We start from the raw sequence: 13,942 nt of genomic DNA, 5'->3' as shown, positions 1-13,942 counted from the left end.
TCAAGATACATTGTCTTTCAGTTTGGAGACTATTTTCTTATCCTTCACCCTCCTGTTCTGAAACCAAATGGTAACTTGTCTCTCAGACAGGTTTGTGGCTGCGGATATCCTTCGCCTCTTGTCCTTGTTAATGAACTTGTTAATGGCATATTCATTCTCGAGTTCTTTAAGCTGCAGCTTTGTGTACGGCACACGCTTCTTTCTCCCACGCCGGTAGACACACATATCGGGCTGGTTTAGTGCAACGTCCCCTAGTAAAAAGACATTATGTTAAAAATTTGAATTTTATTAAAGGCGTTTAAAGCTTAACCGATACTTGTTGGGCACTGCTTTTCACGAGCAAATAAATAATTCCGGGTTGTTTACAGTTTATTATTATTTACACTGCCATATTATTTGCACATTAGTAAAGCACCAAAACCCTGATGGACTGTCATCACTTTTCAGGCATGCATCACTAGCGAGCATGCAGGACGGCGGGGCCAATGGCTGGGGGGCCGAGAGCGGGTCGGTCCTGGCAGCACACACACACAGAAATCGCTTTGGTGTGTGTTTCCCCAGGTTTATTTGCATGTGGTTTGTGCCTGTGTTCCCTCACTACTCCCAGGCTCTTAAGCGCTCTGGGGCCGGGTCAGCGGTCAGCAAGAGAGGCAGAGGAACGCAAGAGTTCAAGCCATCCTCCTGCAAACGCGAATACAAACCAGCCACCGAGGGAAAAAGAAGGAGAAGGACTTCCAGGCTTCTCCGGCGCCCCCGGGACGGGGGTCCGGGGCCCTAGCGCTCGGAGGCAGAGGGGTGAAAAGCAGGGGGTGAGGTTTCCTCGGGGTTAGATGGGGGGAAGGAAAAAGAAAAATCCACCGCTGCCGCCTTCCCCACCCCCCCGTCTGCTCTTTGCGTGTCTGTGCAGCGTGTCCACCTCGGCAGGCCGCCCCTGCAGCCGGGGGGCGTGGGAGGGGACGGACAGGCGGAGGAGGCACGGGGTGGGGTGTCATCTCAGACCATATCTCTCGTACCTGGAAAAGACGATTTCCAAAAATGTGAGCTCTGTGTCTGATCTTTGGCACAGTAAACCTGACTATTCCAGCCATTAGCCAAAGTCCAAGACTGATAGCCCTCCATTGATATGTATGTTTCGTGTCTCGGTTCCCCAGAGCCAAACGTTGAGACCATGTCTATGTAACCAGGAACGTGCTGGTAAGGGGTTGTATAGCCCTGGTAGAAGGATACTTCCTTCGCCCTTGAGGAGACTTCATTGGCTGGGACACTCGTGCTGGTCAGACTGGAGACGTCCATGTACTTTTCCACAGGAAAGCCGCCAATTGAGGCATGGGAGGGAGATTTCAGGGCGTTTTGCTGGATCCCAACTCCGTGGGACATCCTGCAGCTATAGTATCCATTGCCAAAGTGATACCCATAGCCGAGAGCGGGGGCGGCAGCCGGTGCGGTGGAGCCTGGGCAGTCCTTGGCCGGGGGGTCAGGCCTCGCCGCCGCCCCCGAACGGTCCCCTCCACCGGCGTAGGTGAACCCCGAGGCGGCGGCGGCGGCAGCGGCGGCGACTGCTGCTCGGCCCGTGTGTGCCGCCCCGAAAACGGGCGAGGAGAGAAAATTACGGCACTGCCCCGGGGCTCCGCCGCTGCCGCCGCCACCGCCGCTGCTGTCGCTGCGCAGTCCGTCCATCTCCCAGCTCGCTGTTTTGCTCATGGCCTTGCACATCGCGGGCGGCGGTGGAGGCGGCTCGGTCCCCGGCCGGGCATGATGCAAATGATTATTTGCCTCCAACAGGTTGGATTCTGGCGGTACGTTTATAAAAACGAAGTCCAGGTTGGGAGGGGGGACGGGGTGGGGGCGGCCGGCTCCAGATTAGTTTGCCGCAGGCCGAGGGGCTGCTCATAGGCTGCCGTCGAAACATGTGACCCTCCCGCTGCCCGCACTGCCCCTTTCCCCTCGCAGCCCCCCGGTCCGCACCGACGGCGCCCCCCTTCCCGCTTCCCACCCCCTCCCCGCCGCCTCGCTCCCGCCCCGCCGCAGCCCTGGCACTGAAGAGGGGTTGGGAGGGCGGGAGGGAGGCGGTGATGCCCCTCCAGGCCAGCCTCGCCCCGTCGCTGTCACACACACACACACCTCCCCCCCTTCCTGGAGTCTGAGGCTTCAAAAGGGCCAGCGAAAGACCTTCGGGCCTCCGATGTCCCTTTTGAAGCCGCGAGCACGGGCTCTTTTTTAAGCTGCGGGCAGGGTCTTACCGTATCCCCGGCGAGACCTTTTCCAGTTCATTGTTGTGCCTGCGGCAGCGGGAAAAACCTGACACGATCTTTGTATCCCATCCTTCCTACGTCCTACCTTCACGGTGATGTATAGAGGACAAGGGCTTTGTTATAAGCGAGAAGGGGTCCATCCCCTGGCTCCACTAAGCTCTCGGTCAGTGGGAGACACCCCTCACCACCCCCTTTTAGTCCCTTAATATTGCTACCATCAATGAAAAGGCGTTGGGTCTTTTCTCAGAGCTAGATTATAAACCTGGCACTTATTAGATGTGACTTTTTTTCCCCTTGCGATGTCATTTCATGGTGCCGTAAGGCAGCTGAACTAAAATCATAGAATCACAGAATCATCCGGGTTGGAAAGGACCTCTGAGATCATCAAGTCCAACCCTTAATCCACAACCACTGTGGTTGCAGCGTTTGCTTATGCTGACGCCTGTTCTGGGGGTGACTTCCCACGATTGTGGCAAATCTTCTGTCCTCTCTCTCGACTGTCCCGCTGAGCTGCGATAAAAAATTGCAGGAGCATGAAGAGTTGCAAATTGAGCGAGCTCTGAAGAAGAATCCCAGATCCAGCCTCAGCCCCATCCAAACTCCCTGCTCTTCTGGGCCATGTCCTGTCTCTTCTCAGTTGCGTATCGCAGACACAACCCTCTGGCAGGAGCGGAGGGCAACAAGCTGATGGAAAAGGCGGCAGCTCTGTGGGCAAACTCCGCTCCCGCCGAAAAACTTATAGCTAGGGGATGACCTCGCTGAGCAGCGGTGGGCATGGAGGGGCTGAGTGGAAGAGTAGTAGGTCGCGCAGTAGCAGCCCGTCCCACAACCCCGCTTTGTAGCAGGCTAAATAATAGTTGGCAGCTTCTGGAACCGCTGTGAGAAATGACCGGTGCCAATAATCATAGCAACAACTGGATAGCAAACACGAGTTCACGTTCTTTAGCTCTAACAACTTAATTGACATTAATCTTTCATAATCAGCTAAGAAGTGAGCCAGAAGTGATTAAATGTTTCTCTTAGTTATAAGCCGAGCCAGTATTTACTCTCAGAACAGGAAACCTTACTAATTGGAACTACACTTTGTCTAGGCACAATTTTCTTATCGTTTTACATCGCTGCACGCAGCTTTCTAGTGAAAACATCGCTAAACCACTCCAGTCCCGAGGAACGAGAGAGTTTATTACTCCAAACATCTTTCCATTGGTATCTCCATCCCTCGTTGTTTTTAATCTTACAATAAATTTGGTGAAATTTTCTCTCTTGTGGCAACAATTTAAATAAGGCCGCCGAAAGAAATCAGCACCTAAGGCATAGAGGGTCTCGGATATTTTTGAGCTCCTTTACATCAAAGTAAAGCACGGTGCAGCCTCAGCACTGTCTGCAGAGTACCTCAGCCCTGCCAAGACCTCTGCTTCAGCGAGAGCCCCTCGTTGTCTCAGCAAACCGAGTCTTTGGGCGGGTTTATGACCAACAACTTAAATTATATAAAGAGCCTTTTTGTGGAGGTTGTGAAAAACAGCACTGGCTTGCATGACAGGATATTATGCACACGAATAAAAATAATGAGCTCATGAGCCGAGGTCGGATCTCTGAGAGCATACGCCCAGTTTAAAACTGGCAGGACTCGTCCCGTATCCCCAGGGGCCGTGCAGGACACCGTGCTGCGGCCCCGTCCCGGAGCAGCCCACCGTGCCCCTTGCCACAGCAGGAGAGTCCCCATGGACGCTTCACCCCGCGGTAGGCAGGGAGACGGGCTGGACTTGCCGAACCTCTGTCTCCTGGACAGTCCTTGCCCTGTCCGGGCAACGGATCCCGGGGTGCCCAGCGCCCTACGGAACCACATTGCATTTTCATTGACACATTGCATAGGAATCGTCATAACACACCAACTAGTTAGTGTAGCTGCAGAAAGTGGCAGAGTTTTCTCTCCGAAAAAAACCAAAAGCAACCAAACCTGAAACAGACAAATTGGAATTTTGTGTTTTGGCGTGGGGTTTTATTTTCTTTTGTATGTTTGTTTGTTTTAAAAGGGATTTGGTTTGGTTTGGTTGGCTTGGGTTTGGGTTGTTTTTTTTGTTTGTTTGTTTGGTTTTTTTTATTGGTTGGTTGGTTTTGGGTTTTTTTGCCACGAAATTTCCTCCAATACATTTGATATGGTTTAACAAATTTAGGACTACTCTCAAGCTTTTAGCACAGGCTTTTATTATTTCTATATGTCCTCCTGATGGTCTGTACCAGGAAAAAAGCAAGGCAGTTTTTTCATCACCTCCCTCACCATGATTTGCTGGTGGCGACTGTATCTTGAGGAAGGTGCTTCTCTTGTTAGTGGCTGCTGAAGGAAAACAAACAAACAAAAAGGAGTACAGGACAAACGGAGAAAGCAAAAATAAGAGAAACACGATAGAATTATAATTCCCTCAAACCCTTCCCCATGCCCACTGCATTCCTCTGTTACATTTTACCTTGTGCGGACTTTTAATAGCTAAACAGAACAGAAGAGCTTTCATTTTCCCCTACCCCTTATTAAAAAGAAAGAAAGAAAAAAAAAGCGCCAGTTACGGTACTGAAAAGATTTAACTGCAACGCTGGGAAAATTGTTAAACTGATTTTTTTCCCCTCTAGATCTGGGCCACAGCTTCTCATCTCCCTATTTATTTCAGCCTTTAAAAAATCCATTTTGTGTCGGAGAAAGTTTTCTCGGCACTCCCTGCGTGTGGCCTCGGTGAAGCTCTTGAGGGCGGCTGAGCACTGCGGGGGTTGAACTTGAGCTCTCGGGTCACAGGCTGGTGCTTGCTGCTCCCTGATTCCCACCTCCGCTCTGAAGCACCACGGGAACTTCGGGGACCCTGACCTGTGACGAGCTCGCCGATCTGTCGCAGTTGCGTCTGAGAATGAACCATCGGCTGTTCAGCTTTGCGACCGAAGTAACGCTTTACCATTCAAACATAAACCTGTTTGTGTGTAAAGGCAGCCCCGGCAGAATCATACAGTCGCTAACTCCGCCAAGAGAGCACTCGCGGGATCTCAGCGTGGGCAGAGTGAGTGGATGCTGAAGGGCCCGCGCGAATGGGGGTTACACTTAGTTCGTGTTATTCGCGGCGTGTCAGGATGGAACAACCAGGTAGACGGCCGGGGCTGGCCCTATGCCTGTATGACGGACTGAGGCGGAGAGGAGAGTCAGGGCTGAACGACACAGCCACTGCGCGGGCGCGGAGCTGCGCTGCCAGGCAGCTTTCGGCGGGCAGCAAGGGGAGGGTGAGCAGTGCAGGCAGCGTGGGCAGGGTGTGCAGGGCAGGCAGCGCGGGCAGAGTGAGGCGAGCAGGCAGCGCGGGCAGGGTGTGCAGGGCAGGCAGAGCAGGCAGGGTGTGCAGGACAGGCAGGGCAGGCAGGGTGTGCAGGGCAGGCAGAGCAGTGCCGCCCCAGGGCCGCCAGGTGGCGCCGCCCTGACTGCCACCCGCCTGGCTGAGGGCAGCCTCCGCACCGCGGGGTCCCCTGGGGCATCCCCCACACACACCGCAGGATCGTCCCCCGCTCCCCTGGCCACCACCGAGACCGACTGGTCGCGCTCCCGCACGTCCCGGGACCTTGCGGTGCCGCGGGTAGCCGGCCTTCCCTGCGGGCCTCCGCGGGCCCCCTTTGGCAGACTGCCCCGCCAGGGAGAAGGAAGCGTATGTTCCCATCCTTCTTCCCAAGCATGCTCTGCGTGGTGAAAAGCTGGTCGAGATGGTGCTTGGATGATTTAATACGAACTTCATTTCAATTAAGCTTTCTGACCTCTTTTTCCCCGCTAAGATTTAATGAACGAACACTGAAATATTCTTTGATGCTCCTAGTAATAACTTTCAAGGTAAAAATGAAAATACATTTGGCCATATGCCTAAGCAGCTATTTAAAAGCACAAGAACAACTGAGTAAACACCATCTACCAAAACCTCGCGTATTTCGGCGGTCTCTGTAATTTCTTTCCCCTTTGCTCAATAATGTCACTGTAACACCGTTCTTTAGGCTGAGTTGTTGGTTTTGAAGAACTATTAACATATGCCGAACGGTTTTAAATAGTGCTATTATTTTTGAAAACGAAAACAAAAAAATGGCTCAGTAAATGCATCTTTTGCTGGGAATATAAATATCAGATGACTACTTTATAAGTGGCATGACGATTTGGGGTGAACTGATTAACTGCATGGCAGAGAACATTTTTGTTACCTCACATCTACTTAGTAGAAGATTATTATAATCTTTTTATGATATGCTACTTCCCTGCATATGAATGAAGATCTCTTAAAATACATTGTGCATAACGTAATGGATCGGTATTATTTGCAAGGCGCAAAATATAGCATAACACTAATAAAAATAATTCACAGACGTATTTGTGTATAACTTCTTTTTCTCACGTTGGGGCTTTTCAAGTAGTCTTTTCCAACCTCTCCGAATACCTTAAAAAGCGTTCCCTCCTTTAGAGTGGTGCAGTAACATTTCTGGCGTCTGAAGCTGAGACGGCTTTGGTTGTGTGCTCACACGAGTGAGTCGGAGTTGTCGTATCTGGGCTGCGGTTTTCCACGGAGCAGGGGAAAGATGCTCGCCCTGTTACAGCCTCTAAGAAAACAGACGAGGGCGCCAAACGACAGCAATAAACCCGGCCACGGGCTTCCGTTCCTCCTCCCTCCTCTCAGGGGCTGCCGGCTGCAGTCGGAGACTCGGGAGCGAGTGAGCAAGCAGGGCCCCCCAGCAGGGCCACCTGCGCCCTGGACCGCCAGGCTGGAGGAGGGCGAAGGGGGGAGGCGGTGCCTGTTGCCGGCCACTGGGCCGCGGTCAGTCGGGGCCAAGTTACGGTGTAGCAACGGGGACACCCTCCGTCCCGCCGAGAGGGCAGCGCAAAGCCCCCGTCCCCGGGCCTCGGTGGGATGGGCTGCCGGCACTCTCCACCGCCCCGCGGGCTCACGCCCCGGTCCCTACGAATAGGCCCACTCCGTCGCCGCGCCCGCGGGCAGGGAAAAGTTGATATTTACTTTTGTCTGGTTTGGGGGCTGTAAAACGCAGGACACCACATTGCAGTCTAAATTCATATTTCAAAGGACTGACATAAAAAAAAGTGACTGACGCTCACTAATGGATTTTGCAAACAACGGCTAGAATGTCTCCTAAATATTTGGTGGAGTGTTTAGGTGGACTTTAACACTTTATTAAAAAAAAAAAAAAATAAAAAAAAATCTGACAAGTATCCCATTTTCGAGCTATGAATCATGCGCAAGAGCGTAAGAACTTATCAGATGACTGTGACTAGCATTAGTAGGAGCAGCTCTCCTTGCAAAATATCAAACCCTCCTTTAATCACAGAAAACACTGGGATGTTCTACGGGCAATGAAACTCAGATTTCCTGTGTCTAAATAGTAGATCATGTGGGTGAAAAAAAATCACGGTGAGAATATAGGTTGTGAATCTATTGAAGCACTCTCCGGAGATGCTAAAGACAAAGGCTTTATCTTCGTTTAAATGGTTGCCATCAGCGCCATTATTACTAGCAAAGTTATCACTGAAGGGAGACTTTCCGACTCTCACGTCTGTCGAACGCGGCAGCCTGTGTCCCTTGCAGCGCGGCGACGCTGAGCCCCGTGGCACCCGGCAAAAGATTGGAGGGATAAGCTAACAGGTAACTTTGGAGAGACGGTGCTAGAGATGATGTCTCGGCTAGATAGAAGCCTGTGGGCAATAACCCTCCGTCGCTTATTTCAGTTATTAGTTTTTAATTTGAAAATGCGTAGGCTTTATTGGTGGTGGGGAGGGAAGAAGCAGAGGACTGGAGAGAAACCTGCCGGGTGTATGAAATGGCACGGCCGCAGAGTATTTTAAATCACGAATGCATTTAGTGTCCTTCGCTTACTTCTTCCCTGACATACGGTACAACTACCAGTATCGTCCTAGAGAGGAGAAAAATCACAGCCTAGCTTGGTCGATAAAGGAGGATTACAGAAAATTAAAAAGGAGATCATGCGTAAGGACGCAACGAAAAATATACATCAGAATTATAAAATATGTTATTAAAATAAATATTTTAATTTCCAGGCAATTGCTGTAGGCACACTCGAATCTGTGCGTACTCACAGCACCGGTCTTAAAAAGTCTGGATAAGGTTCGTCCGTGTGAGGGGGTGCGTGGGGGTGTCAGTATAAATTCCTAAATAAAAGTATTAATGTAGTCTGGAAATGGGAGGGAAAAGTAAAGAGAAACAGTGGCAGGACGTTCTCGGTCCCCTGGTCCTCTTCCAGTATTTCCTCGCGTTGAGATCTAAAATCCACCTCAGAAATAATAATAAAGAAAAGCATTATCTAATATTTAGCATGTAGTTCTGGCCGAGGACAAATGAGAAAGAAGCTGCATCATTAGGACCTAAAAGGCAACAAAACAAAAATCAGAGCATAATGATGCACCTAAATGAAGGGGGAAATGTTGCACAGCTCATTTTATTAATCAGACTGTCAATTTCACCCCAGAGGCCAAACCCCAGAGCAATTCAAGCAAGATCTGATCAAGCTAAGGACAAGAGCTTTACTCCTCACTTCTTGTCTTTCTTTCTTTCCACCTGGATATATTTGTCTGCTCTGAAGCCGCCTTCATTATCCACTGACAGGAGCTTGTATTTATTTGCTTATAAACCTGTTACAATAAATGATTATTCGAACAGCGTCATTCGTACCTTAATGACGAGCACGACTTTTTGATGAATGACATTTCGGGCTAGAAAGGATGTATGGGTCATTTTGACCAGTCATTCCCTCGCTTTGGCATCCCACAATTTTTACGCCTCCCTCAAAAAGAGATAATAATATTTAGGGACACTTGCCGGGCTGAATGTGAATTAGCCCCTGCTGCAGCTCATCATTAGTACAGGACCAGCCCTGCAACTTTGACATTTTTTATAAAGCTGAGATGATGGAAAGAATAAGAAAAGAGATGATCCTGATGGAGAGAGGGCTGCACAGCCCTACAGCTGGCAAAAGGCTCTCGAATTTGTCAGACTCAGCTGGAAATGCAGTGCTGGAGGCCCTTGAAAATTCTCCGCACAGTGGTCGCCTCAGCCCGAGACTGACTGCCGCCTCCCTGCACAGCGCTATAGGGGACATCTCCGCCAAAGGCAAATTTGAAATAGACACTTTATTCAATCTTCAGCATCCGAGCAGTGAAAGCACTGTCTCCTCCGAAATCCCGCCGTCAGAAAGCAGGAAGAAAATCAGCCTTTATTCCGAAGTTGCTCAAGAGGCAGATATGAACAGTGATGTGGAGGTGGGCTGCTCCGCGCTACGCTCCCCAGCCAGCCTGACTTCCTCCCAGCTGAAGGAAAACAGTAACAAAGGTAACTCTTCCTTTATCGTCTCCATCTAAGCCCCGCACTTTGCCAGTAGGCTTTATAAACCAAAGCAAACCCGCCGCCACAGCCGAAGTTGCTCGCCTCTGCAACGGCGCTCTCTCTTCTACGAAGACAGAGCTCCAGGCGGTAAAATATTATTGCAATTTACTGCACTATTCTGATGGCCGAGATACACTTCCCGGGCATCTCCTGTGCCGATGTGTGCATGTGTGTGCGTGTGCGTGCCCAAATCCATTGGAATGTAGATATATTTTCAGAGTATACGTGGGGACAAATATCCACCCACCTACATTTAGGAAAAGCTTTCTTCTTAATTTTCCTGGCGCTCTTGGAGCTCTCAGAGTCTCTTAAGCTGTACATGTGTGTATATATACATACATAGATGAATTCAGAGAGACAGGAATGAGAGAAAACTGCCCGTATTTGACTCTGTGTGTTCTTGTGTGTGTATATGTGATATTCCGTCTGTGTCCACCTCGGAGTAAATGGGCATTGTTCACTTTTCCTCTGCTTGTAACAGGGGGTTTGAAACAGCCAGGTCTCCTTCTCCATGCTTTGCGGGGCATGGTGATGGACGGCGGTTGTTATTATTGCTGTAATTGGGGAGGGGGAGCCAGGTGAGCGGTGGATTTCGTAGGGGCCACAGTGCATGCCATTTTTGTTGAATGTGCCAAGGAAAGGAAGGGATCTTCGACGTAACGCTGGAAAAAAAATTCTTTTATGGCTGCTCTTATTTCGTAGTCTCAAACGAAAATAAGAACCGCAATGGAAGTGGGAAAAGGCTAGCGCCGACCCCGGGCCCCTGCCCTCGCCCGCTCTCCCCGGGTGAGCTCAGCTGCCCTGCATCACCTAACCCACCCCAACTACTGTGGATAACGCGGCTATGAAGTACTGAAAAAACCCAAACCAAACCAAACAAACCCAAAAAACCCAAAACAACAAACGAACCAAACAAAAAAATTCCAACAACAACAAACCCAACCCCCCCAAAATCCCACTTTATCGATTCTGTTACCAGCAGCGATTTGTAAGGATGACAGCTGGCGCTAAGGACGGGCGCGCAGGGCCCGGCCGGGCGGGCTGGGAGGCCGCCCCACGCCCTCTCTCACCCCCGTTGCGCTCGCCCTGCAGGCTACGCGGAGAGCAGCCCGGCGCCCAGCACCCCCGCCGCCGCCGCCCCCGCCGCCGGCATCGGCAGCCTGCACGGCGGGGGAGCTCTGGGCGGCTCGGCGGCAGGGGCCGACCAGGTGCGGCGGTACCGGACCGCCTTCACCCGCGAGCAGATCGCCCGCCTGGAGAAGGAGTTCTACCGCGAGAACTACGTGTCGCGGCCGCGGCGCTGCGAGCTGGCCGCCGCTCTCAACCTGCCCGAGACCACCATCAAGGTACACCGCCCCCCGCGCCCCGCCGAGCCACCGCGGCCCTGGCGCAGCCCCGCTCTGTCCGGTTGCCTATAGCCGGCGGCCCGCGTCCGTCTTTGGCAGAAGGACTCACCGGGCCCTTAGGCCCCTAGCTGTTACCATCCCTGGAGTTCTTTTGCTTCTCTGCACATAAAACTTTTAATTTCTTTTTAAATTTTTTTCCTTTTTTAAGTTCTATTTATATCCCTCACTAGTTTTTTCGCGTTAGCCTATTTCCTGAAGAGAAGAGGGGAGAGAAAATAAACGCAGCTGTTAAACACAGGGGGATGAGCGCGTCAATATCGTAAAGTTATAGTCTTGCGTGTGTATGTGGGTGACACGGAGGAAAAAGGTTTATTCAGACTGAAGGGGTCCCCGCCGGGCTGAGGGGGATAATAACCACTGCTCGACTCGAGCAAGGTCAGATGCTCTTACATGCCATAAGGCAGCAGTGCAACCGCGGGCCTCATGAGTTGGGGTAGGGTGTCTGTGGGCGTCCTCCGGTGTCCGCGGCTGGAGAGGGTACTGTGGGGCTCGGGGCGATGCGGAGCGGAGCTGAAGTCCCGCTGTGCTTGTCTCTTCGCGCAGGTGTGGTTCCAGAACCGGCGGATGAAGGACAAGAGGCAGCGTCTGGCCATGTCCTGGCCCCACCCGGCCGACCCCAGCTTCTACACCTACATGATGACCCACGCGGCGGCTACGGGCAGCCTGCCTTACCCCTTCCATTCCCACGTCCCACTCCACTACTACCCCCACGTCGGGGTCACCGCCGCTGCCGCTGCCGCCGCCGCTTCGGGCGCCGCCGCCTCTCCCTTCGCCACCTCGATACGCCCGCTGGACACCTTCCGCGCGTTGTCGCACCCCTATTCCCGCCCGGAGCTGCTCTGCAGCTTCCGACACCCGGGCCTCTACCAGGCACCAGCAGCCGCCGGCCTCAACAGCAGCGCAGCCGCCTCTGCGGCAGCGGCGGCGGCGGCAGCGGCAGCGGCGGCAGCGGGGTCGGGGCCGCCGGGGGGCTCGGCCCCCTGCTCCTGCCTCAGCTGCCACAGCAGCCAGACGGCGGCGGCGGCGGCGGCGGCCTCTGCGCTGGGGTCGCGGGGAGCCTCAGCAGCTGCCGATTTCCCCTGCACGGCGGCGGGGCAGCGCTCCGAGAGTGGATTCCTGCCCTACTCGGCAGCCGTGCTCAGCAAGGCCGCCGTCGCCTCGCCGGACCAGCGGGAGGAGGCGCCGCTCACCAGATAACTACCCCGGCCCGGGCCAGGGGGTGGGGGGCGTTTTGTAGAGGGGGTCGGGCCGGGGGGCGCCCCTGGCTCGGCCAAAAAGTTCCGTCTATTTTTTTACTGCTGACCGTCCCGCCGCCCAGGGGCGCGGGACCCGGCGGAGTGGGCACCCCGCGGCTCTTGCTCTCCCGAGGAGGCCTCCGCGCAGTATGTGCTGCCGGGCACTTCCTGGTACCATGCTCCGCGAAGCTGGGGCGGCCTGCGGGGCCAGGGAGGGGAAGCTGGCGGAAGGGAATGTGTTTCGGTTTGGAGGTTTTTTGCTTTGTTTTGTTTTGTTTTTTTTGTTTTGTTTTTTCCTTTTCTTTTGTTTTTAATTATTATTATTACTATTTCGGTTTCAGTTCGACTAAATGGGAACTGTCTCGCGTACTCTGTACGTCAAGCGGTAATTAATGAGACTGCCGCGGCCGGGCCAGTAACGGAAAGGGAAGTGCGAGATTGACAGGATGGGAAAAAGCATATTTTAAGCTCACGCTTTCAAACTACCATAATCCACGCTATCTGGGAAATACTTGAATCTCTCTAGGTGTAGGCTGTTTTCCTGAAGCATTTTACCTCCCAGACTCTTTTCTAAATTCAATTTTTTTCTCATAGCATCTTTCTCTCCTTTCTGTAAAGCGGCTTTTGGATTTATTTCTCAAGCATCTCTGTCGCTCCTTTGCTTCGGAAAAGCTACCACTGGGTAACTGAGACCTGCTATACCAAACCACCTCTACTGGAGGGACTTCCTTGAACTTGAAGAAAGGCACATCAAAAACCACCAGTGTTACTGCCATGTCAATTTTGATGCTAATAATGTGCAGATTATGACGAAAATTGCCAATCATGTTCTCTGATGGACCTCCTTTGAATGTGGAATTGGAAAAAAGTTCCCCGCACAGAGACCTGCTGTCAAGTACTAACAACCCGCTAAGGGAAGTCATTAGAAGAGACAGATAAGAGACTTGGTACATAAAACATTGTTCTTGGTGCATAGAATGTATGTTATTTAATGTTATCTCTGTTACCTGAAGTGATTTCGCACAAGAAAGCCACTTTCTTATCATCTCAATTGCCAATTTTCATTTTGGTAACTTGGACGCCCCGGGTAGACTTTTCTCTGTTAAGCTGATATTCCACCAATGTGAAGAGCCTCATTAAATCAAACCCAGATATTTCCATAATGCTCCCTACAGAGCCACTTCACTCTTCACATAATGAGATTTTTCTGAAGAGCTGAAGCCCTCATCTAACTTGCTATTGCTTGTTTAGGCCCTGTGTGTATGTGAATACACACATGTACACGCTCACCAAAAAAAAAAAAAAAAATTAAAATTTAAAGATTTCTATTATATATTTCGAATAAGTGTCCTGAAATACTTCTTATTTTTAAGACACTGGATTTTTTTAATATACTACTAATGAAATGTCAGGAAATTATTTTAAAGTCTATGCTGTTTTGTTCAGTGAACATAAATTGTAGGTGGTTTGTTTTGTTTGTTTGTTTGTTTGTTTTTGTCCAACGGGACAGATTTCTTGGGCGAGGGTATGGAAGGGCAATGGAAAATTATTCCCAGGCTTCTGGAGAGCATTCCTGACAAGACATGTACATTTTTTGGGTAGAGAACTTTAACGCACGGCAGAAGAGACCTAACCCA

At 51.5% G+C, this 13,942-nt stretch overlaps 2 protein-coding genes across 2 annotated transcripts; one reads left to right on the top strand and one right to left on the bottom strand.

Annotated features, from left to right (window-relative positions):
- HOXD13 (homeobox D13) lies at positions 1 to 1,713 on the bottom strand. The gene is made up of 2 exons (XM_008505145.2): positions 1,014 to 1,713; positions 1 to 251 (listed from the first exon to the last, which is right to left on the bottom strand). Exons 1-2 carry the CDS (start codon positions 1,711 to 1,713, stop codon positions 1 to 3), a joined length of 951 nt encoding a protein of 316 aa, XP_008503367.2.
- A 7,473-nt stretch (positions 1,714 to 9,186) lies between these two features.
- EVX2 (even-skipped homeobox 2) lies at positions 9,187 to 12,267 on the top strand. Its single transcript, XM_030454566.1, has 3 exons — positions 9,187 to 9,610; positions 10,757 to 11,010; positions 11,614 to 12,267. The coding sequence occupies exons 1-3, from the start codon at positions 9,187 to 9,189 to the stop codon at positions 12,265 to 12,267; spliced, it is 1,332 nt and encodes a 443-aa protein (XP_030310426.1).
- The last annotated feature ends 1,675 nt before the right edge of the window (positions 12,268 to 13,942 follow it).

The sequence above is a fragment of the Calypte anna genome, chromosome 7 (assembly GCF_003957555.1).
Source record: "Calypte anna isolate BGI_N300 chromosome 7, bCalAnn1_v1.p, whole genome shotgun sequence".
Taxonomy (NCBI): domain Eukaryota; kingdom Metazoa; phylum Chordata; class Aves; order Apodiformes; family Trochilidae; genus Calypte; species Calypte anna.
Note: the sequence above shows the minus strand (reverse complement) of the source record. Positions and strands in the feature narration are given on the sequence as shown.